Source organism: Salmo trutta, unplaced genomic scaffold, assembly GCF_901001165.1.
Source record: "Salmo trutta unplaced genomic scaffold, fSalTru1.1, whole genome shotgun sequence".
Lineage (NCBI taxonomy): Eukaryota > Metazoa > Chordata > Actinopteri > Salmoniformes > Salmonidae > Salmo > Salmo trutta.
In genome coordinates this window covers 315822-340845 of record NW_021822340.1, presented here as the reverse complement: position 1 = coordinate 340845, position 25024 = coordinate 315822, and the positions used below count along the sequence as shown (strand labels likewise).

The 25024-nt window shown below is 47.6% G+C and overlaps 1 protein-coding gene across 2 annotated transcripts in view; it reads left to right on the top strand.

Moving 5' to 3' along the window:
* The first annotated feature begins 3133 nt into the window (after positions 1-3133).
* The window catches only part of cand1 (cullin-associated and neddylation-dissociated 1), a 55066-nt gene continuing 33175 nt past the window's right edge, over positions 3134-25024 (top strand). For both annotated transcript variants that reach the window (XM_029743583.1, XM_029743582.1), the window contains exons 1-5: positions 3134-3470; positions 10751-10894; positions 18324-18478; positions 19613-19736; positions 23073-23329. In XM_029743583.1, the coding sequence (XP_029599443.1) occupies positions 3403-3470; positions 10751-10894; positions 18324-18478; positions 19613-19736; positions 23073-23329 (748 nt within the window). In that variant the 5' untranslated portion in view covers positions 3134-3402. The remainder of the gene's footprint in view (positions 3471-10750; positions 10895-18323; positions 18479-19612; positions 19737-23072; positions 23330-25024) is intronic.

Genomic DNA, 25024 nt, shown 5'->3' with positions numbered 1-25024 from the left:
TTTTGTTTTCATATTACATTTTTGTTTTTATGATATAGCCAAGTTGTACTTCACTAGTCTGCTCCCATCCACCTATAACAAATCTAATCAAATGTATTTATATAGCCCTTCGTACATCAGCTGATATCTCAAAGTGCTGTACAGAAACCCAGCCTAAAACCCCAAACAGCAAGCAATGCATGTGAAAGAAGCACGGTGGCTAGGGAAAACTCCCTAGGAAAAACTCCCTAGAAAGGCCAAAACCTAGGAAGAAACCTAGAGAGAAACCAGGCTATGAGGGGTGGCCAGTCCTCTTCTGGCTGTGCCGGGTGGATATTATAACAGAACATAGTCCCGTGTGGCTCAGTTGGAAGAGCATGGTGTTTGCAACGCCAGGGTTGTGGGTTCGATTCCCACGGGGGACCAGTACGGAGAGAAAAATGTATGCATTCACTACTGTAAGTCGCTCTGGATAAGAGTGTCTGCTAAATTACTAAAATGTAAAATGTAAGATGTTAAAATGTTCATAAATGACCAGCATGGTCAAATAATAATAATAATCATAGTAGTTGTCGAGGGTGCAACAAGCACGTCCGGTGAACAGGTCAGGGTTCCATAGCCGCAGGCAGAACAGTTGAAACTGGAGCAGCAGCACGGCCAGGTGGACTGGGGACAGCAAGGAGTCATCATGCCAGGTAGTCCTGAGGCATGGTCCTAGGGCTCAGGTCCTCCGAGAGAAAGAAAGAAAGAGAGAATTAGAGAGAGCATTTTTAAATTCACACAGGACACCGGATAAGACAAGAGAAATACTCCAGATGTAACAGACTGACCCTAGCCCCCCGACACATAAACTACTGCAGCATAAATACTGGAGGCTGAGACAGGAGGGATCAGAAGACACTGTGGCCCCATCCGATGATACCCCCGGACAGGGCCAAACAGGCAGGATATAACCCCACCCACTTTGCCAAAGCACAGCCCCCACACCACTAGAGGGATGTCTCCAACCACCAACTTACCGTCCTAAGACAAGGCCGAGTATAGCCCACAAAGATCTCCGCCACGGCACAACCCAAGGGGGGGGCGCCAACCCAGACAGGAAGACCACGTCAGTGACTCAACCCACTCAAGTGACGCACCCCTCCCATGGACGGCATGGAAGAACACCAGTAAGCCAGTGACTCAGCCCCTGTAATAGGGTTAGAGGCAGAGAATCCCAGTGGAGAGAGGGGAACCGGCAAGGCAGAGACAGCAAGGGCGGTTCGTTGCTCTAGCCATTCTGTTCACCTTCACACTCCTGGGCCAGACTATACTTAATCATAGGACCTACTGAAGAGATAAGTCTTCAGTAAAGACTTAAAGGTTGAGACTGAGTCTGCGTCTCTCACATGGGTAGGCAGACCATTCCATAAAAATGGAGCTCTATAGGAGAAAGCCCTACCTCCAGCCGTTTGCTTAGAAATTCTAGGGACAATTAGGAGGCCTGCGTCTTGTGACCGTAGCGTACGTGTAGGTATGTACGGCAGGACCAAATCGGAAAGATAGGTAGGAGCAAGCCCATGTAATGCTTTGTAGGTTAGCAGTAAAACCTTGAAATCAGCCCTTGCCTTAACAGGAAGCCAGTGTAGGGAGGCTAGCACTGGAGTAATATGATCACATTTTTTGGTTCTAGTCAGGATTCTAGCAGCCGTATTTAGCACTAACTGAAGTTTGTTTAGTGCTTTATCCGGGTAGCCGGAAAGTAGAGCATTGCAGTAGTCCAGCCTAGAAGTAACAAAAGCATGGATTCATTTTTCTGCATCATTTTTGGACAGAAAGTTTCTGATTTTTGCAATGTTACGTAGATGGAAAAAAGCTGTCCTTGAAACAGTCTTGATATGTTCTTCAAAAGAGAGATCAGGGTCCAGAGTAACCCCGAGGTCCTTCACAGTTTTATTCGAGACGACTGTATAACCATCCAGATTAATTGTCAGATTCAACAGAAGATCTCTTTGTTTCTTGGGACCTTAAACAAGCATTTCTGTTTTGTCCGAGTTTAAAAGTAGAAAGTTGGCAGCAATCCACGTCTTTATGTCTGAAACACCGGCTTCTGGCGAGGGCAATTTTGGGGCTTCACCATGTTTCATTGAAATGTACAGCTGTGTGTCGTACGCATAGCAGTGAAATTTAACATTATGTTTTCGAATGACATCCCCAAGAGGTAAAATATATAGTGAAAACAATAGTGGTCCTAAAACGGAACCTTGAGGAACACCGAAATTTACAATTGATTTGTCAGAGGACAAACCATTCACAGAGACAAACTGATATCTTTCCGACAGATAAGATCTAAACCAGGCCAGAACTTGTCCATGTAGACCAATTTGGGTTTCCAATCTCTCCAAAAGAATGTGGTGATCGATGGTATCAAACTCACTAGTCTGGTCCCGTCCCCCTATAACAAACTCACTAGTCTGGTCCCGTCCCCCTATAACAAACTCACTAGTCTGGTCCCGTCCCCCTATAACAAACTCACTAGTCTGGTCCCGTCCCCCTATAACAAACTCACTAGTCTGGTCCCGTCCCCCAATAACAAACTCACTAGTCTGCCCCCGTCCCCCTATAACAAACTCACGAGTCTGGTCCCGTCCCCCTATAACAAACTCACTAGTCTGCCCCCGTCCCCCTATAACAAACTCACTAGTCTGGCCTCGTCCCCTATAACAAACTCACTAGTCTGCCCCCGTCCCCCTATAACAAACTCACTAGTCTGGCCCCGTCCCCCTATAACAAACTCACTAGTCTGGCCCCGTCCCCCTATAACAAACTCACTAGTCTGGTCCCGTCCCCCTATAACAAACTCACTAGTCTGGTCCCGTCCCCTTATAACAAACTCACCAGTCTGCTCCCGTCCCCCTATAACAAACTCACTAGTCTGCTCCCGTCCCCCTATAACAAACTCACTAGTCTGGTCCCGTCCCCCTATAACAAACTCACTAGTCTGGCCCCGTCCCCCTATAACAAACTCACTAGTCTGGCCCCGTCCCCCTATAACAAACTCACCAGTCTGGTCCCGTCCCCCTATAACAAACTCACCAGTCTGGTCCCGTCCCCCTATAACAAACTCACTAGTCTGGTCCCGTCCCCCTATAACAAACTCAACTTTGACCCCCAGCAGCGAAATCGTCTGGTTCTGCAGCTCCTCCTCTCTGCAGAGCAAAGTGAGATCTCCATTCAAACACATCCAAAACTCCGCAGGATGAGACTAAATTCTCTGCTATTCCGCCGCTGATCATCACTTCGCTCCATCGAAAGGAAAGTGACAGTGGAAACTGAATCGATTTCAATCGTTAAGAGAAGTAAATAGGTAAATAAGTGGATAAGAATTCCGCCCCGTGATACTGACTGGTGGTTGCTAGCAGGCTACTCCAACAGACTGCAAACATGGCGAGCGCCTCATACCATATCTCTAATCTATTGGAAAAAATGACATCAAGCGACAAGGATTTCAGGTAAATACAATATTCTAACAGTCTATGCATTTGAAATGACGCTGTGATTCTGAACTTTTACTCAAACCGGTATCGTCCCATATGAAAACCCTGCAAGTTAGCTAGCTAGGCCTCAAATCAATTCTGTCATTTGGCTAGTCTGCTAACGTTCGCTAGCTAGCTAACTAACAATGTTAGCCACTCGCTATAAACACATTCTTGCGAGGAACCCACATTAACATTTTGACATTATATTTATAATTTGTCAGTTTTGCAAAGTGTATATAGCTAGCTAGTTACATTTAACACTGTCATGTTGCTAACTAGCTAGCTAATTCGCTCTGACAGTCATTACTGTCAACGCTAGCTAGTAAACTAGCTAACGTTTTGAGGTAGAAAACGTTATCGAATTTAGCTAGCTAACTCAACCAAGTGGACTACACTAGTTAGCTAGTTTGTTAACTAAGTAGTTAGCTAGAATGGCATTGCACATATCCCAGCAGTCTACAAATGCCATATCAATGATTGTTTAGCTAACGTTAGCTAGCCACAGTACATCCATAACATAATTCAGCCAGCATGTTTATGTTTTTGGCTGCTCGGGGAGTCAAAATGTAGTTCATGTAGTTAGGTAGTTAGCTGATTAGCTAGCTTTGAAGCATACCACTACCTCACTGTCAGGTGGTTTATATAAACCATACCAAACACACAATCATAACCAACGAACTAGAAACAACTTGATTGACTTCCAACCCAAACCGTGAATTAGTCTGCAGCCATATCAACTTCACATTAGAGGAACACTTGTTTCTACAGAAAATCTGATGATGTAAGCCAGCATTCTGCTCTTCACAATTCTGTTACAGTTGCCATGAGTCATGAACTTACATGTATAACTACACAGCATACATGTATAACTACATAGTCGTAATCTACCACCTGATAAATGTTGCAGTTTTTTCACTACAGAGATCATCTTAGATGTGTGCACCTGTGGGAATCCAATGCTGCGTTCCTGTTGTCTTGTTCTGGTGGTTTCCAGTGTTTCCCACACCTGTAGAGATGATAGATAGGTAGACACAAAGTCATTTGTCACTGACATTTGCTCTGAAATGTCAGATGTTACAACTATAAAACATATTGAAAGTAACCAGTCCCCTGACATACTGAGTGTGCCCCAATAATATGTAATGTCTCTCGGGCCTATCTCTGAAACAGTTTACCATAACCATGCATTAACCTCACCCCCAGGCTCAATTGCTAGAGTGAGCCGTCTGGTTGGATGAGATTTCCTATGCACGTGTGGGAACTCCTAGCCTCTCTTCTTTCTTGTCAACTTAGGCTACTTCCCAGATTCTCAGTCTTGCCAATAACTCTACAGGTCCCAGACTATTTCAGGTTCATAACAATGACTAACGGTGGCTTGTGTTCTGTGGTACCTGGGGTGGGACGGTGAGAAATGGTACAGGACTATTTTACAGGAAGCCTGTTCCACTGTGTGCCCCCATTGCCTTCTAGTTTTGAGGGATTGCTTATACAGCTGCCAAAAGCATGACTTGACACCAGCTCACTGGATTATCCATCATGGTTGAATGACATTGTAAATCTACCTCTAGAATCAGAACTCTCTGAAGTGAATCAGACAAGAAATAGCTGTTGAGAGTTTCGGCCTAACCTCTGAGCCTGGCGGTGGGAGTGGAGCCTGGCGGTGGGAGTGGAGCCTGGCGGTGGGAGTGGAGCCTGGCGGTGGGAGTGGAGCCTGGCGGTGGGAGTGGAGCCTTGCTATCTGACATTTGTGTCAGTTGTAGGCCTATTTGAATTTGAGTTCTAACACCACATTATAGAGGGAGTAAAGGGGTGCTCCTTGCTTCTGCACGTTTGCATGATGACATCATTATTAGCAGGGTGAAATCAATGGCCTTTCACATTTGAGTGGGAGGTCTAATGTTATCCACTCTGTCATGTTTGTGTAGGTGTGAGTCTTGTTGTCCTCGTCTAATTTAGGGCCCTTTATAATGAGGGTGGTGGAGAACGAGGACGGAATCAACTAAATTATTTGAACTTGTTAGACTGTGTTCATTTGGCCAAGATTATTATAAAACATGAACAAAATGTATCAGTGATTTGTATTTTCCTTTAGCTGGGGAAAGCCCCTGTCTGTGTGTGCACGTTTGTCTACCACTAAGTGTAGCAGTTAGCGATGATGCTAATAATGACAACAGTCTTCTGGTAGATGGAAAGGCTTTCCCAAAAACCTTCTCAATTAAATGTTAACTACAAAGTAGCCTTCCTGGCAGAATGATATGTATAATGATGATGATTTGCATCAATTATTAGCAATCACATGTGTGCTACAGAAACACCGCTAACCAAACAAGTCTCTTGCTGGTGCCACAGATTTAAAGGGTATGTACACCCCAAAATGAGCATTTCTTAGATTTTACCCAGACCTCAAAAGTGGACTTAGAACATCACATTAAAAAAAATAAAAACTAAGTGTGATTTTTGACAGCAAAAACCTGAAAACAACTAAACAGAGAAAATGGAATTTTGGGTAAAATAAAATAGATTTTCTAAGGTCCTACTAATGTTTATCTAGTGTGGTGGTGGTACCGTGGTAGTGAAGATTGATTTCCACTATAGAAGATCACACCCTGGTAGAAAGTGTTTTCTCACGCCCCAGTTTAGAGAGAGAGAGAGAGGAGTGTGGGTGCTCCAGCCCATTACCTCATGCCGTGGGGCTCTGTCAGTGTGGGTGCTCCAGCCCATTACCTCATGCCGTGGGGCTCTGTGAGTGTGGGTGCTCCAGCCCATTACCTCATGCTGTGGGGCTGCCGCTCAGTGAGTGTGGGTGCTCCAGCCCATTACCTCATGCTGTGGGGCTGCCGCTCGGTGAGTGTGGGTGCTCCAGCCCATTACCTCATGCTGTGGGGCTGCCGCTCGGTGAGTGTGGGTGCTCCAGCCCATTACCTCATGCTGTGGGGCTGCCGCTCTGTGAGTGTGGGTGCTCCAGCCCATTACCTCATGCTGTGGGGCTGCCGCTCTGTGAGTGTGGGTGCTCCAGCCCATTACCTCATGCCGTGGGGCTCTGTGAGTGTGGGTGCTCCAGCCCATTACCTCATGCTGTGGGGCTGCCGCTCGGTGAGTGTGGGTGCTCCAGCCCATTACCTCATGCTGTGGGGCTGCTGCTCTGTGAGTGCTCCAGCCCATTACCTCATGCTGTGGGGCTGCCGCTCTGTGAGTGTGGGTGCTCCAGCCCATTACCTCATGCTGTGGGGCTGCTGCTCTGTGAGTGCTCCAGCCCATTACCTCATGCTGTGGGGCTGCCGCTCGGTGAGTGTGGGTGCTCCAGCCCATTACCTCATGCCGTGGGGCTCTGTGAGTGTGGGTGCTCCAGCCCATTACCTCATGCTGTGGGGCTGCCGCTCAGTGAGTGTGGGTGCTCCAGCCCATTACCTCATGCTGTGGGGCTGCCGCTCTGTGAGTGTGGGTGCTCCAGCCCATTACCTCATGCTGTGGGGCTGCCGCTCTGTGAGTGTGGGTGCTCCAGCCCATTACCTCATGCTGTGGGGCTGCCGCTCTGTGAGTGTGGGTGCTCCAGCCCATTACCTCATGCCGTGGGGCTCTGTGAGTGTGGGTGCTCCAGCCCATTACCTCATGCTGTGGGGCTGCCGCTCTGTGAGTGTGGGTGCTCCAGCCCATTACCTCATGCTGTGGGGCTGCTGCTCTGTGAGTGCTCCAGCCCATTACCTCATGCTGTGGGGCTGCCGCTCTGTGAGTGTGGGTGCTCCAGCCCATTACCTCATGCTGTGGGGCTGCTGCTCTGTGAGTGCTCCAGCCCATTACCTCATGCTGTGGGGCTGCCGCTCGGTGAGTGTGGGTGCTCCAGCCCATTACCTCATGCTGTGGGGCTGCCGCTCAGTGAGTGTGGGTGCTCCAGCCCATTACCTCATGCCGTGGGGCTGCCGCTCAGTGAGTGTGGGTGCTCCAGCCCATTACCTCATGCTGTGGGGCTGTCGCTCTGTCAGTGTGGGTGCTCCAGCCCATTACCTCATGCTGTGGGGCTGCCGCTCAGTGAGTGTGGGTGCTCCAGCCCATTACCTCATGCTGTGGGGCTGCTGCTCTGTGAGTGTGGGTGCTCCAGCCCATTACCTCATGCTGTGGGGCTGCCGCTCAGTGAGTGTGGGTGCTCTAGCCCATTACCTCATGCTGTGGGGCTGCCGCTCAGTGAGTGTGGGTGCTCCAGCCCATTACCTCATGTGGTGGGGCTGCTGCTCTGTGAGTGTGGGTGCTCCAGCCCATTACCTCATGCTGTGGGGCTGCCGCTCTGTGAGTGTGGGTGCTCCAGCCCATTACCTCATGCCGTGGGGCTCTGTCAGTGTGGGTGCTCCAGCCCATTACCTCATGCCGTGGGGCTCTGTGAGTGTGGGTGCTCCAGCCCATTACCTCATGCTGTGGGGCTGCCGCTCTGTCAGTGTGGGTGCTCCAGCCCATTACCTCATGCTGTGGGGCTGCCGCTCAGTGAGTGTGGGCCATGGACCTCATGCATTATTCATTATTTTTCTCTCTTCCTTCTCGCTGTCGTGTCCCTCTTGTTTAAAAAGCTTCTTGCGTTCCGATGGGGGGGGGGGGGGGGGGGGGCGACGCGTCAGAGATTATCAAACGAGATTAGTGTTGAGGAGCATAGTATTTAGGAAAAGGTCTTTCTTGAATCACACCAGGAGTTCTTTGATGTGTTAAGATGGAGACAAGATGGTGTCTTAAAGCTGATCTTGTGTGATGTATACTCCCATGTATTAAATTGGATTTGATGGTAAAAGTTACCCCACCACTCTAAGAGATCAGAGCTGGGCTGTCTGGTATCATCTAGTGCTTTAGGCTTCAATCGTTCCTCTCCTCGGAGATAGTAGCTTGATCTTTGTACTAGTGTTGATTTGCTTTGGCTTCTAATGTCAGAGCACTTGACTTGTTACCTTCTCTTGGCTCAGTGGTGTTAAAACCCTTTGGAGGGTTCCATTCTCTTAGCTCAGTGGTGTTAACCTTTTGGAGGATTCCATTCTCTTAGCTCAGTGGTGTTAAAACCCTTTGGAGGGTTCCATTCTCTTTGCTCAGTGGTGTTAAAACCCTTCGGCGGGTTTGGCCGGTCGGGCTTTCCTTGGCTCATTGTGCTCTAGCGACTCCTTGTGACAGGGCCGGGCGCATGCAAGCTGACCCCGGTTGTCAGTGGAACTGTGTTTCCTCTGACGCATTGGTGCGGCTGACATCCGGGTCAAGCAGGCGGTGTGATAGAGGTAGGCGGCCAGGCGGGTCATGTTTTGGAGGACGCATGACTTCGCCTCTCCCGAGCCCTTTGAGGAGTTGCAGAGATGAGCCAAGGGATGTAATTCAGGGAAAAGGGGGGTATGCTTGTGGCCATACCACCCTGAACACGCCTGATTAGCACTGGGACGGGAGACCGCCTGGGAGAATACCAGGTGCAGTAAGCTATATAAAATAACAACATAGAAATAGACGTGGCGCGAACGATGTTCCCTAATGCTGGAAGGGGGGCCTCTGCTCTAGAAGATTCTTTAGTTGGATGTCTTATGAACATATAACATCATAACCCTGTTAGTCTAACTGGGTCTTCTTCCTCCCTGTGTGTTCCTGTAGATTCATGGACTAGTTTTTCAACCACTCTACACATTTCTTGTTAACAAACTTATAGTTTTGGCAAGTCGGTTAGGATATCTACTTTGTGCAGGACACAAGTAATTTTTCCAACAATTGTTTACAGACAGATTATTTCACTTATAATTCACTGTATCACAATTCCAATGGGTCAGAAGTTTACATACACTGAGTTGACTGTGCCTTTAAACAGATTGGAACATTCCAGAAAATGTCATGGCTTTAGAAGCTTCTGAGAGGCGAATTCACATCATTTGAGTCAATTGGAGGTGTACCTGTGGATGTACTTCAAGGCCTACCTTCAAACTCAGTGCCTCTTTGCTTGACATCGTGGAAAAATCAAAAGAAATCAGCCAAGACCTCAGAAAATAAATTGTTAACCTCCACAAGTCTGGTTCATCCTTGGGAGCAATTTCCAAACGCCTGAAGGTACCACGTTCATCTATACAAACAATAGTGCGCAAGTATAAACACCATGGGACCACACAGCCGTCATACTGCTCAGGAAGGAGACGCGTTCTGTCTCCTAGAGATGAGCGTACTTTGGTGCAAAAAGTGCAAATCAATCCCAGAACAACAGCAAAGGACCTTGTGAAGGTGCTGGAGGAAACGGGTATAAATGATCTATATCCACAGTAAAACGAGTTCTATATCAACATAACCTGAAAGGCCGCTCAGCAAGGAAGAAGCCACTGCTCCAAAACCGCCATAAAAAAGCCAGACTACTGTTCTCAACTGCACATGGGGACAAAGATAGTATTTTCTGGATAAATGTCCTCTGGTCTGATGAAACAAAAATATAACTATTTGGCCATAATGACCATCGTTATGTTTGGAGGAAAAAGGGGGAGGCTTGCAAACCGAAGAACACCATCCCAACTGTGAAGCACGGGAGTGGCAGCATCATGTTGTGGGGGTGCTTTGCTGCAGGACGGACTGGTGCACTTCATTTTCTTGAGGAAAAGAAAATTATGTGGATATATTGAAGCAACATCTCAAGACATCCATCAGGAAGTTAAAGCTTGGTTGCAAATGGGTCTTCCAAATGGACAATGACCCCAAGCATACTTCCAAAGTTGTGCCAAAATTGCTTAAGGACAACAAAGTCAAGGTATTGGAGTGGCCATCACAAAACCCTGACCTCAATCCTATAGAAAATGTGTGGGCAGAACTGAAAAGGTGTGTGCGAGCAAGGAGGCCTACAAACCTGACTCAATTACACCAGCTCTGTCTGCAGGAATGGGCCAAAATCCACCCAACTTATTGTGGGAAGCTTGTGGAAGGCTACCTGAAACGTTTGACCCAAGTTAAACAATTTAAAGGCAATGCTACCAAATACTAATTGAGTGTATGTAAACTTCTGACCCACTGGGAATGTGATGAAAGAAATAAAAGCAGAAATAAATCATTCTGTCTACTATTATTCTGGCATTTCACATTCCTAAAATGAAGTGTTGATCCTAACTGACCTAAGACAGGGTTTTTTTCTAGGATTAAATGTCAGGAATTGTGAAAAACTGAGTTTAAATGTATTTGGCTAAGGTGCATGTAAACTTCCGACATCAACTGTATATAACATCATAACCCTGTTAGTCTAACTGGGTCTTCTTTCTCCCTGTGTGTTCCTGTAGATTCATGGCCACCAACGACCTGATGTCGGAGCTGCAGAAAGACTCCATCAAGCTGGACGATGACAGTGAACGCAAGGTGGTCAAGATGATCCTCAAGCTACTGGAAGACAAAAACGGAGAGGTCCAGAATCTGGCCGTCAAGTGGTGAGAGATCTCTGTGTGTGTGTGTGTGTGTGTGTGTGTGTGTGTGTGTGTGTGTGTGTGTGTGTGTCAGGGTTTCCATTAGGAGAACGTGGCACCGGACAACGTGACCGGGAAGATTTTAATTTACAGGCTATTATTTGAGATATTTACCGGACCCATATGCGTTGGGGTGCATAACCCATTAGGGCATCCACCCACGGTGTTTGTCAAAATGCAATTCGGGGGGGAAAACACCATTCTAAACAGCTCACACAGATAGCTGTTCCATATGTGACATCCCTTTTTCTAAGTTTCAAACAGAGATAAAAATGTGAGATCTAAAGATGCAACAACTATCATGAGTTGCTAATATGAGAAATGGCATAGCAGGTCCAATAGGAAAATAAATGGAAATACTTTTACCCAAATTCTATAATTGCAACTGTCTATGAATATAAATCATGTGAAATACTTAACCAGAAAGCAGGACTTGGCTATAGAGGAATTGAGGATCATTGGTTTCTTATTTTTTATTTTTTGCTGTGGATTGTTTCAGATCACAAGCTCGTAGGCCTATGCATTTTTGGGAAGCCCGCAATTTGGGCAGCGCTTGTGTCAATGGACCACGCTGATTATTAGATTGCGGCTGTCAGTGAAAATCTTTTTAAAACATTTGTGAAAATAATGTCTTGAGTATATTTTTATAACGTAGAGACAAGAAGGTATAGGCTAGTCTCTTTCCAGAATGGCTCAGCTGTCTCCCGCCAATTCTTGAGCATTCATTGTTTCATGGTGTAAATTTGTTGTCCCTTCGATTTAAATAAATAAAAAAATCAGAGCCCTGTTACGTCACCATTAGTAAATGTACCGTTAATCCCCCGTCATTTGGTTACATTAATGTCTGTTCCTATTTGTATTAATTAGTCATTTCTCGTTCTCAGAGTTGAAGTTCACAACCTGCTACACTTGTGAGAATCAAGTTTTGTTATACTTCATAACCATCATTTATGAGATTGTAAAAATGTTTAAATTGTCTTTTGTTTGGAATGCTCCATGTGACCAATGAGCACGTCTCTGTTTTCTCTGTCCTAATGTTGAGGGAGCACATAGAAGTACCTGGCCTGCTGCGTGGAAATGTAGGAAAGTGTTTTTTTTTAACATCCATTGTGAATGATATACACTGCTCAAAAAAAATAAAGGGAACACTTAAACAACACAATGTAACTCCAAGTCAATCACACTTCTGTGAAATCAAACTGTCCACTTAGGAAGCAACACTGATTGACAATAAATTTCACATGCTGTTGTGCAAATGGAATAGACAACAGGTGGAAATTATAAACAATTAGCAAGACACCCCCAATAAAGGAGTGGTTCTGCAGGTGGGGACCACAGACCACTTCTCAATTCCTATGCTTCCTGGCTGATGTTTTGGTCACTTTTGAATGCTGGCGGTGCTTTCACTCTAGTGGTAGCATGAGACGGAGTCTACAACCCACACAAGTGGCTCAGGTAGTGCAGCTCATCCAGGATGGCATATCAATGCGAGCTGTGGCAAGAAGGTTTGCTGTGTCTGTCAGCGTAGTGTCCAGAGCATGGAGGCGCTACCAGGAGACAGGCCAGTACATCAGGAGACGTGGAGGAGGCCGTAGGAGGGCAACAACCCAGCAGCAGGACCGCTACCTCCGCCTTTGTGCAAGGAGGAGCAGGAGGAGCACTGCCAGAGCCCTGCAAAAATGACCTCCAGCAGGCCACAAATGTGCATGTGTCTGCTCAAACGGTCAGAAACAGACTCCATGAGGGTGGTATGAGGGCCCGACGTCCACAGGTGGGGGTTGTGCTTACAGCCCAACACCGTGCAGGACGTTTGGCATTTGCCAGAGAACACCAAGATTGGCAAATTCGCCACTGGCGCCCTGTGCTCTTCACAGATGAAAGCAGGTTCACACTGAGCATGTGACAGAGTCTGGAGACGCCGTGGAGAACGTTCTGCTGCCTGCAACATCCTCCAGCATGACCGGTTTGGCGGTGGGTCAGTCATGGTGTGGGGTGGCATTTCTTTGGGGGGCCGCACAGCCCTCCATGTGCTCGCCAGAGGTAGCCTGCCTGCCATTAGGTACCGAGATGAGATCCTCAGACCCCTTGTGAGACCATATGCTGATGCGGTTGGCCCTGGGTTCCTCCTAATGCAAGACAATGCTAGACCTCATGTGGCTGGAGTGTGTCAGCAGTTCCTGCAAGAGGAAGGCATTGATGCTATGGCCTGGCCCGCCCGTTCCCCAGACCTGAATCCAATTGAGCACATCTGGGACATCATGTCTCGCTCCATCCACCAACGCCACATTGCACCACAGACTGTCCAGGAGTTGGCGGATGCTTTAGTCCAGGTCTGGGAGGAGATCCCTCAGGAGACCATCTGCCACCTCATCAGGAGCATGCCCAGGCGTTGTAGGGAGGTCATACAGGCAGGTGGAGGCCACACGCACTACTGAGCCTCATTTTGACTTGTTTTAAGGACATTACATCAAAGTTGGATCAGCCTGTAGTGTGGTTTTCCACTTTAATTTTGAGTGTGACTCCAAATCCAGACCTCCATGGGTTGATAAATTGGATTTCCATTGATTAATTTTGTGTGATTTTGTTGTGAACACATTCAACTATGTAAAGAAAGTATTTAATAAGATTATTTCATTCAGTCAGATCTAGGATGTGTTATTTTAGTGTTCCCTTTATTTTTTTGAGCAGTGTATTAAAGTCCTCACAGCAAGCTATTTGAAAAATCTTTCCAACAGTCTCCCCTTCGATAATAATGACCAGTCGTCGGTGTGAAGGAAGTTATAAACCTACCGCTGCATTGGCCTATAGGCTGGGAGTTCCATGCGCTCATTTCTTTAGCCACCAATGGACCACAGTGTATCAATGTGTCCATATGACAGAGAGGCTGGTGATCTCGCATTAGTTGACTTTTTTAAACTTTGAGATTTTTATAATTTTAATTCAGGTTATGATTAATCACGTGACAGTGATTTTGATAAAAAAAAAAAAAAAAAAAAAGCATTTGTTTATGAAACTGTACCATGAATATGCGCATATGAAAATCATAACTGACATGCAGAACGGTATAAGTGGTAGGATAAATTGTATGCTTCCCCAAACTTGAAACTCACGCGCTGCCTATGAAGTCTTCAAACACTGAACAAAAATGTAAACGCAACAGGCAACAATTTTACTGAGTTACAGTTCATATAAGGAAATCAGTCAATTTGAAATAAATTCATTAGGCCCTAATCTATGGACTTCACATGACTAGGCGGGTGCAGCCAATCAGAAAGAGTTTTTCCCCACAAAAGGGCTTATTACAGACAGAAATACTCCTCAGTGTCATCAGCTGTCTCAGACGATCCCGCAGGTGAAGAAGCCTGATGTGAAGGTCCTGGGCTGGTGTGGTTACACGTGGTCTGTGGTTGTGAGGCAGGTTAGATGTACTGCCAAATTCTCTAAAACAATGTTGGAGGCGGCTTATGGCAGCGCAATGAACATTCAATTCTCTGGCAACAGCTCTGGTGGATATTCCTGCATTCCGCATGCCAATTGCACGCTCCCTCAAGTTGAGACATCTGTGGCATTGTGTTGTAAAAAATTGCACATTTTAGTGGCCTTTTGTTGTCCCCAGCACAAGGTGCGCCTGTGTAATGATATTGCTTTTTAATCAGCTTCTTGATATGCCACACCTGTCAGGTGGATGGATTATCTTGGCAAAGGAGAAATGCTCACTAACAGGGATGTAAACTCATTTGTTTACATAAAAAAGCTTTTTATGCATACTGAACATTTACGGGATCTTTCATTTCAGCTCATGAAACATGGGACCAACACTTTACATGTTGATTTTATATTTTTGTTCAGTGTAAAATAATTTCCTCCACCTTTCTATGGTTGGATTTAGCCTTTAGGTTACTCTAATACAAGGAAAAACATGCCTCATGATATGAAATAAAACATTTGGGTTAAAAAACCATTAAGTATGTAATCAAAATGCGTATGGCCTAAAGCTCCCATTGTAAAGTGGTGGGAGACGCACTGACAGCTTTTATTCCTGCACTTGAATGGGAGACTCTCTTCAATTACCAGTTGAGAAATACAAATATTAGCTCTTCTTAATCGAGCACCAAAACTGTTTTGAACACAAACAAATAGCATTTCAAATGAATGTGCAAAAACAGGCTTCTAGAAGCACATGTTTTACTCCGGCAGCAACAAGCTGAGGAGCTGCAGGAGAAACCCCACTCTGTAGGTTATGATAGTTGTGTTGGATAAATAAGATGCATTGATGACTAACCAAAATACACACAGGCCAATTTAATTCCCAAAATGATGCAAATGAACCTATAGACCAATAAGCATGACGGTCGGTATTTTATTGTTTTGCAATGGGATTTTTTTTCACCTGGCCACTTTGGCCGGCAACAGTTTATTATAAATGTTTTGGCTTTTCATGTTTTTCTATAACGGAAACCCTGGTGTCTCTGTCTGAACTTCAGGCACCATTATAGAGAGGTTTAAACATGGCTGTCAAACACTGAGACTGAGAGAGGGGCTGAATCACCTGACTGACTGGCTCGGCCCTGTGGGAGACTATCTAGACCCTAACCATCTGTCTGCCTCTGTCTGTCTCTCTGCCTCTGTCTGTCGCTAGGTCTTTCTGCCTCTGTCTTTCTGCCTCTGCTTCTCTCTGTGGCTATGTCTCTCTCTGCCTCTCTGTCGCTATGTCTTTCTGCCTCTCTCTGTCGCCATGTCTCTCTGCCTCTCTCTGTCGCCATGTCTCTCTGCCTCTCTCTGTCGCCATGTCTCTCTGCCTCTCTCTGTCGCCATGTCTCTCTGTCGCCATGTCTCTCTGTCGCCATGTCTCTCTGTCGCCATGTCTCTCTGCCTCTCTCTGTCGCCATGTCTCTCTGCCTCTCTCTGTCGCCATGTCTCTCTGCCTCTCTCTGTCGCCATGTCTCTCTGCCTCTCTCTGTCGCCATGTCTCTCTGCCTCTCTCTGTCGCCATGTCTCTCTGCCTCTCTCTGTCGCCATGTCTCTCTGCCTCTCTCTGTCGCCATGTCTCTCTGCCTCTGCTTCTGTCAGTCACTCTGCCTCTTTCTCTCTGCCTCCGTTTCTCCCTCTCTTTCATTCATATCGTTTCACAACACTATGGACAGTGTTATTGAATAACCCTGTTTGCTTCAGTTTGCTTGTCTTATTGCATATTTGACATTTTTGTCTGTGTATATTTCATGTCAGAGCAGCATTGGTTTTATCATCCTTGCCCCAGCTAGGGGGATATGTCTCAGTGCTTATGAGCCAGCGGCAGTGTGATCGTCTTGGCTCTCACTCTCAACAAACCATTAGAATTAGGCTTTTAAGGGATTATGTGATCAATAAGAAGATTAATTAAAATGAATCTCTCTAGGCTGTATTTCTCACACATTTCTAATGTTAATATAGGCTACAGTAACACTGCAGTTTGCCTGCTTTTGTATCGTTGCCATTTTGAAGTAGTAATCTACTCTGTATGTTGTGAATGCAGAATGTAAGAAAGGCACTGTGCCTCTTTGTGGACTGGCTGCACCACTATGTAAGAAAACAAACCAAAAAATATATCATTTTTAGGCCATTTTTTTTGTTGCTCTAGATTGCAGTAAATGGCAGTTACAGGTGTTTAAAAAAAACCCGCAAAGATCTCTCATTACAGAGATGACGGATCAGGTGACACTGACCTGGATGGCTAGAACAAGTAGGCTCAACTGATGATGTACTGTGTAATAAACAGGTCTCTTCCTCTCTCTGCTGCTGATAAGAGGCCCTAAAACTGTCTGGTTGAGGCACTCAGCCTAACTGGTAATATGGTAGTGTGTTACTCAGTCTGTTCTGAATAAACTACAGCCCTTTTTAAACAAGGGACCCACTTCACATGGTTCACAGTGGGGTAACAAGGTGGTTTTATCATGACATTAGATTAACTCTGGACTAGCTTCTGTTGGAACGAGAGAACCACTTAGATTGTGTTGTGTTCCAGCCTGGGTCTGTTGGTCAGTAAGGTGAAGGAGTACCAGGTAGTTTATATTGATATATATATATATTGTGTTGTGTTCCAGCCTGGGTCTGTTGGTCAGTAAGGTGAAGGAGTACCAGGTAGTTTATATTGATATATATATATATTGTGTTGTGTTCCAGCCTGGGTCTGTTGGTCAGTAAGGTGAAGGAGTACCAGGTAGTTTATATTGATATATATATATATATTGTGTTGTGTTCCAGCCTGGGTCTGTTGGTCAGTAAGGTGAAGGAGTACCAGGTAGTTTATATTGATATATATATATATATATTGTGTTGTGTTCCAGCCTGGGTCTGTTGGTCAGTAAGGTGAAGGAGTACCAGGTAGTTTATATTGATATATATATATATATTGTGTTGTGTTCCAGCCTGGGTCTGTTGGTCAGTAAGGTGAAGGAGTACCAGGTAGTTTATATTGATATATATTGATATATATATATTGTGTTGTGTTCCAGCCTGGGTCTGTTGGTCAGTAAGGTGAAGGAGTACCAGGTAGTTTATATTGATATATATATTGTGTTGTGTTCCAGCTTGGGTCTGTTGGTCAGTAAGGTGAAGGAGTACCAGGTAGTTTATATTGATATATATATATATATATATATATATTGTGTTGTGTTCCAGCCTGGGTCCGTTGGTCAGTAAGGTGAAGGAGTACCAGGTAGTTTATATTGATATATATATATATATTGTGTTGTGTTGTGTTCCAGCCTGGGTCTGTTGGTCAGTAAGGTGAAGGAGTACCAGGTAGTTTATATTGATATATATATTGTGTTGTGTTCCAGCCTGGGTCTGTTGGTCAGTAAGGTGAAGGAGTACCAGGTAGTTTATATTGATATATATATATATATTGTGTTGTGTTCCAGCCTGGGTCTGTTGGTCAGTAAGGTGAAGGAGTACCAGGTAGTTTATATTGATATATATATATATTGTGTTGTGTTCCAGCCTGGGTCCGTTGGTCAGTAAGGTGAAGGACTACAAAGGTAGTTTATATTGATATATATATATATTGTGTTGTGTTCCAGCCTGGGTCCGTTGGTCAGTAAGGTGAAGGACTACAAAGGTAGTTTATATTGATATATATATATATATATATATTGTGTTGTGTTCCAGCCTGGGTCTGTTGGTCAGTAAGGTGAAGGAGTACCAGGTAGTTTATATTGATATATATTGATATATATATATATATATATATTGTGTTGTGTTCCAGCCTGGGTCTGTTGGTCAGTAAGGTGAAGGAGTACCAGGTAGTTTATATTGATATATATATTGTGTTGTGTTCCAGCCTGGGTCTGTTGGTCAGTAAGGTGAAGGAGTACCAGGTAGTTTATATTGATATATATATTGTGTTGTGTTCCAGCCTGGGTCCGTTGGTTAGTAAGGTGAAGGAGTACCAGGTCGAGACTATAGTGGACACACTCTGTACCAACATGCTGGCAGACAAGGAACAGCTCCGAGACATCTCCAGCATCGGACTGAAGACTGTCATAGGAGAACTGCCCCCTGCATCCAGCGGTAAGTACCACCATGACCCCTGACCCCTAACCTGTACCCTGATGACTTTTCACTACACATGGGCCTTCACAAAGCTGATCTTGGATCAGTTTGCCCTTCTTTTTTAGATCATGATGAGTAAGATTACGTGGCAGGAGGGCCTGATCCTAAGTCAGGACTTCTGCACTGAGAAGTCTGAAAGCTGTCATTATTGAACACATATCAGAGCATGATATCAGTTTGTGGAGAGGATGTATAATGTGTTAGTTAAACCAGTTAGATAATGAACTGATGGACCATCCCCTCTAGTGATGGTGTTGTAGTGTGTTAGTTAAACCAGTTAGATAATGAACTGATGGACCATCCCCTCTAGTGATGGTGTTGTAGTGTGTTAGTTAAACCAGTTAGATAATGAACTGATGGACCATCCCCTCTAGTGATGGTGTTGTAGTGTGTTAGTTAAACCAGTTAGATAATGAACTGATGGACCATCCCCTCTAGTGATGGTGTTGTAGTGTGTTAGTTAAACCAGTTAGATAATGAACTGATGGACCATCCCCTCTAGTGATGGTGTTGTAGTGTGTTAGTTAAACCAGTTAGATAATGAACTGATGGACCATCCCCTCTAGTGATGGTGTTGTAGTGTGTTAGTTAAACCAGTTAGATAATGAACTGATGGACCATCCCCTCTAGTGATGGTGTTGTAGTGTGTTAGTTAAACCAGTTAGATAATGAACTGATGGACCATCCCCTCTAGTGATGGTGTTGTAGTGTGTTAGTTAAACCAGTTAGATAATGAACTGATGGACCATCCCCTCCAGCTAGATGTCCTCCTTCCAACTTGGTTTATCTTCAGTTGTATTCAGGCCTTTCCCAGTCATGTCGATGGAGATGGAAGAGAGCATCTGTTAACAGCCTTGCTGCCTCATCACCTTCAGGCATCAGCCATATTGGCTGACAGCAGTGTGACTCATTTAGCTAACTCTGTCTCTGTCTCTTTCTGTCTCTCTGTTTCTCCCTCTCTCTGTCTTTCTCCTCTCCAACCCCCTCCCCCCATGTTTCTCTGTCTTTCTCCTCTCCAACCCCCTCCCCCATGTCTCTCTGTCTTTCTCCTCTCCAACCCCCTCCCCCATGTCTCTCTCCCCCTCTCTCTAGGCTCGGCCCTGGCTGCCAGCGTATGTAAAAAGATCACAGGCCGTCTGACCAGTGCCATCGCCAAGCAGGAGGATGTTTCAGTTCAGCTGGAGGCCCTGGACATCATGGCTGACATGCTCTGCAGGTTGGTGTGTTCTCACTGTCTGACTGCTGGCCTGGACCCAGGTTGGTGTGTTCTCCACTGCCTGACCGCTGGCCTGGACCCAGGTTGGTGTGTTCTCCACTGCCTGACCGCTGGCCTGGACCCAGGTTGGTGTGTTCTCCACTGTCTGACCGCTGGCCTGGACCCAGGTTGGTGTGTTCTCCACTGTCTGACCGCTGGCCTGGACCCAGGTTGGTGTGTTCTCCACTGTCTGACCGCTGGCCTGGACCCAGGTTGGTGTGTTCTCCACTGTCTGACCGCTGGCCTGGACCCAGGTTGGTGTGTTCTCCACTGTCTGACCGCTGGCCTGGACCCAGGTTGGTGTGTTCTCCACTGTCTGACCGCTGGCCTGGACCCAGGTTGGTGTGTTCTCCACTGTCTGACCGCTGGCCTGGACCCAGGTTGGTGTGTTCTCCACTGTCTGACCGCTGGCCTGGACCCAGGTTGGTGTGTTCTCCACTGTCTGACCGCTGGCCTGGACCCAGGTTGGTGTGTTCTCCACTGTCTGACCGCTGGCCTGGACCCAGGTTGGTGTGTTCTCCACTGTCTGACCGCTGGCCTGGACCCAGGTTGGTGTGTTCTCCACTGTCTGACCGCTGGCCTGGACCCAGGTTGGTGTGTTCTCCACTGTCTGACCGCTGGCCTGGACCCAGGTTGGTGTGTTCTCCACTGTCTGACCGCTGGCCTGGACCCAGGTTGGTGTGTTCTCCACTGTCTGACCGCTGGCCTGGACCCAGGTTGGTGTGTTCTCCACTGTCTGACCGCTGGCCTGGACCCAGGTTGGTGTGTTCTCCACTGTCTGACCGCTGGCCTGGACCCAGGTTGGTGTGTTCTCCACTGTCTGACCGCTGGCCTGGACCCAGGTTGGTGTGTTCTCCACAGTCTGACCGCTGGCCTGGACCCAGGTTGGTGTGTTCTCCACTGTCTGACCGCTGGCCTGGACCCAGGTTGGTGTGTTCTCCACTGTCTGACCGCTGGCCTGGACCCAGGTTGGTGTGTTCTCCACTGTCTGACCGCTGGCCTGGACCCAGGTTGGTGTGTTCTTCACTGTCTGACCGCTGGCCTGGACCCAGGTTGGTGTGTTCTCCACTGTCTGACCGCTGGCCTGGACCCAGGTTGGTGTGTTCTCCACTGTCTGACCGCTGGCCTGGACCCAGGTTGGTGTGTTCTCCACTGTCTGACCGCTGGCCTGGACCCAGGTTGGTGTGTTCTTCACTGTCTGACCGCTGGCCTGGACCCAGGTTGGTGTGTTCTCCACTGTCTGACCGCTGGCCTGGACCCAGGTTGGTGTGTTCTCCACTGTCTGACCGCTGGCCTGGACCCAGGTTGGTGTGTTCTTCACTGTCTGACCGCTGGCCTGGACCCAGGTTGGTGTGTTCTCCACTGTCTGACCGCTGGCCTGGACCCAGGTTGGTGTGTTCTCCACTGTCTGACCGCTGGCCTGGACCCAGGTTGGTGTGTTCTCCACTGTCTGACCGCTGGCCTGGACCCAGGTTGGTGTGTTCTCCACTGTCTGACCGCTGGCCTGGACCCAGGTTGGTGTGTTCTCCACTGTCTGACCGCTGGCCTGGACCCAGGTTGGTGTGTTCTTCACTGTCTGACCGCTGGCCTGGACCCAGGTTGGTGTGTTCTCCACTGTCTGACCGCTGGCCTGGACCCAGGTTGGTGTGTTCTCCACTGTCTGACCGCTGGCCTGGACCCAGGTTGGTGTGTTCTTCACTGTCTGACCGCTGGCCTGGACCCAGGTTGGTGTGTTCTCCACTGTCTGACCGCTGGCCTGGACCCAGGTTGGTGTGTTCTCCACTGTCTGACCGCTGGCCTGGACCCAGGTTGGTGTGTTCTCCACTGTCTGACCGCTGGCCTGGACCCAGGTTGGTGTGTTCTCACTGTCTGACCGCTGGCCTGGACCCAGGTTGGTGTGTTCTCCACTGTCTGACCGCTGGCCTGGACCCAGGTTGGTGTGTTCTCCACTGTCTGACCGCTGGCCTGGACCCAGGTTGGTGTGTTCTCCACTGTCTGACCGCTGGCCTGGACCCAGGTTGGTGTGTTCTTCACTGTCTGACCGCTGGCCTGGACCCAGGTTGGTGTGTTCTCCACTGTCTGACCGCTGGCCTGGACCCAGGTTGGTGTGTTCTCCACTGTCTGACCGCTGGCCTGGACCCAGGTTGGTGTGTTCTCCACTGTCTGACCGCTGGCCTGGACCCAGGTTGGTGTGTTCTCACTGTCTGACCGCTGGCCTGGACCCAGGTTGGTGTGTTCTCCACTGTCTGACCGCTGGCCTGGACCCAGGTTGGTGTGTTCTCCACTGTCTGACCGCTGGCCTGGACCCAGGTTGGTGTGTTCTCCACTGTCTGACCGCTGGCCTGGACCCAGGTTGGTGTGTTCTCCACTGTCTGACCGCTGGCCTGGACCCAGGTTGGTGTGTTCTTCACTGTCTGACCGCTGGCCTGGACCCAGGTTGGTGTGTTCTCCACTGTCTGACCGCTGGCCTGGACCCAGGTTGGTGTGTTCTCCACTGTCTGACCGCTGGCCTGGACCCAGGTTGGTGTGTTCTCCACTGTCTGACCGCTGGCCTGGACCCAGGTTGGTGTGTTCTCACTGTCTGACCGCTGGCCTGGACCCAGGTTGGTGTGTTCTCCACTGTCTGACCGCTGGCCTGGACCCAGGTTGGTGTGTTCTCCACTGTCTGACCCCTGGCCTGGACCCAGGTTGGTGTGTTCTCCACTGTCTGACCGCTGGCCTGGACCCAGGTTGGTGTGTTCTCCACTGTCTGACCGCTGGCCTGGACCCAGGTTGGTGTGTTCTCCACTGTCTGACCGCTGGCCTGGACCCATTATACACTATAGATGGTTCTTTGTTATTGGATTAGGTTATTACAGGGAATTGAATATCTGAAGTTATTTGTGATTTGTGACGGTACAGGAACATTCTGGGGTTATATAACGGTTATATATATAACGGTTTCTGGATAAGGACAGTACAGGAAAATATTTGACAGGACAGGAATTTGTTTTCACTCCTGGTGCCAACCTCTAGTCTGCTGGTGAACTTTCACCCCTCCGTCCTGTCCTGCCTGCTCTCCCAGCTGACCAGACCCTACGCAGCCTATCATACCGCCTGATGACACTACATAACACTACTTAACCTCTCTCCCTCTCCTCTAACAGACAGGATGGTCTCCTGGTGAACTTTCACCCCTCCGTCCTGTCCTGCCTGCTCTCCCAGCTGACCAGACCCTACGCAGCCTATCATACCGCCTGATGACACTACATAACACTACTTAACATAGTTCTAACCTCTCTCCCTCTCCTCTAACAGACAGGGTGGTCTCCTGGTGAACTTTCACCCCTCCATCCTGTCCTGCCTGCTTCCTCAGCTGACCAGCCCCCGCCTGGCGGTCAGGAAGAGGACCATCATCGCTCTGGGTCACCTGGTCATGTCCTGTGGGAACCTGGTCTTTGTGGACCTTATTGAACACCTGCTGTCAGAGTTATCCCGTAACGACTCCATGTCCACTACTCGTACCTACATACAGTGTATCGCAGCCATCAGCAGACAGGCCGGACACAGAATCGGTGAGTTCCATAGAGACACACAGACATGGACTAGTGATATCACTAATGTACATAACATATTCCAATAGGTTTCTTTTTCTAGTTGAACGGTTGAAAAACAAACCCTGCAGTCATTTGTATGAGACACAATGTCAGAACATTTTGCACCTTTTTTATAGTTGGAAATGTCAAACAATTTAGCCAACATTTTCCAGTTAATGACCCCTTCTTTAGGTGGCAGGTAGCCTAGTGGTTAGTGTTGGACTAGTAACCAGCAGGTAGCCTAGTGGTTAGTGTTGGACTAGTAACCAGCAGGTAGCCTAGTGGTTAGTGTTGGACTAGTAACCAGCAGGTAGCCTAGTGGTTAGTGTTGGACTAGTAACCAGCAGGTAGCCTAGTGGTTAGTGTTGGACTAGTAACCAGCAGGCAGCCTAGTGGTTAGAGTGTTGGACTAGTAACCAGCAGGTAGCCTAGTGGTTAGTGTTGGACTAGTAACCAGCAGGTAGCCTAGTGGTTAGTGTTGGACTAGTAACCAGCAGGTAGCCTAGTGGTTAGTGTTGGACTAGTAACCAGCAGGTAGCCTAGTGGTTAGAGTGTTGGACTAGTAACCAGCAGGTAGCCTAGTGGTTAGTGTTGGACTAGTAACCAGCAGGTAGCCTAGTGGTTAGTGTTGGACTAGTAACCAGCAGGTAGCCTAGTGGTTAGTGTTGGACTAGTAACCAGCAGGTAGTCTAGTGGTTAGTGTTGGACTAGTAACCAGCAGGTAGTCTAGTGGTTAGTGTTGGACTAGTAACCAGCAGGTAGCCTAGTGGTTAGTGTTGGACTAGTAACCAGCAGGTAGCCTAGTGGTTAGTGTGTTGGACTAGTAACCAGCAGGTAGCCTAGTGGTTAGAGTGTTGGACTAGTAACCAGCAGGTAGCCTAGTGGTTAGAGTGTTGGACTAGTAACCAGCAGGTAGCCTAGTGGTTAGAGTGTTGGACTAGTAACCAGCAGGTAGCCTAGTGGTTAGAGTGTTGGACTAGTAACCAGCAGGTAGCCTAGTGGTTAGAGTGTTGGACTAGTAACCAGCAGGTAGCCTAGTGGTTAGAGTGTTGGACTAGTAACCAGCAGGTAGCCTAGTGGTTAGAGTGTTGGACTAGTAACCAGCAGGTAGCCTAGTGGTTAGAGTGTTGGACTAGTAACCAGCAGGTAGCCTAGTGGTTAGAGTGTTGGACTAGTAACCAGCAGGTAGCCTAGTGGTTAGAGCGTTGGACTAGTAACCAGCAGGTAGCCTAGTGGTTAGAGCGTTGGACTAGTAACCAGCAGGTAGCCTAGTGGTTAGAGCGTTGGACTAGTAACCAGCAGGTAGCCTAGTGGATAGAGCGTTGGACTAGTAACCAGCAGGTGGCCTAGTGGTTAGAGCGTTGGACTAGTAACCAGCAGGTAGCCTAGTGGTTAGAGCGTTGGACTAGTAACCAGCAGGTGGCCTAGTGGTTAGAGCTCTGGGCTAGTAACCAGCAGGTAGCCTAGTGGTTAGAGCGTTGGACTAGTAACCAGCAGGTAGCCTAGTGGTTAGAGCGTTGGACTAGTAACCAGCAGGTAGCCTAGTGGTTAGAGCGTTGGACTAGTAACCAGCAGGTAGCCTAGTGGTTAGAGCGTTGGACTAGTAACCAGCAGGTAGCCTAGTGGTTAGTGTTGGACTAGTAACCGGAAGGTTGTGAGATTGAATCCCCGAGC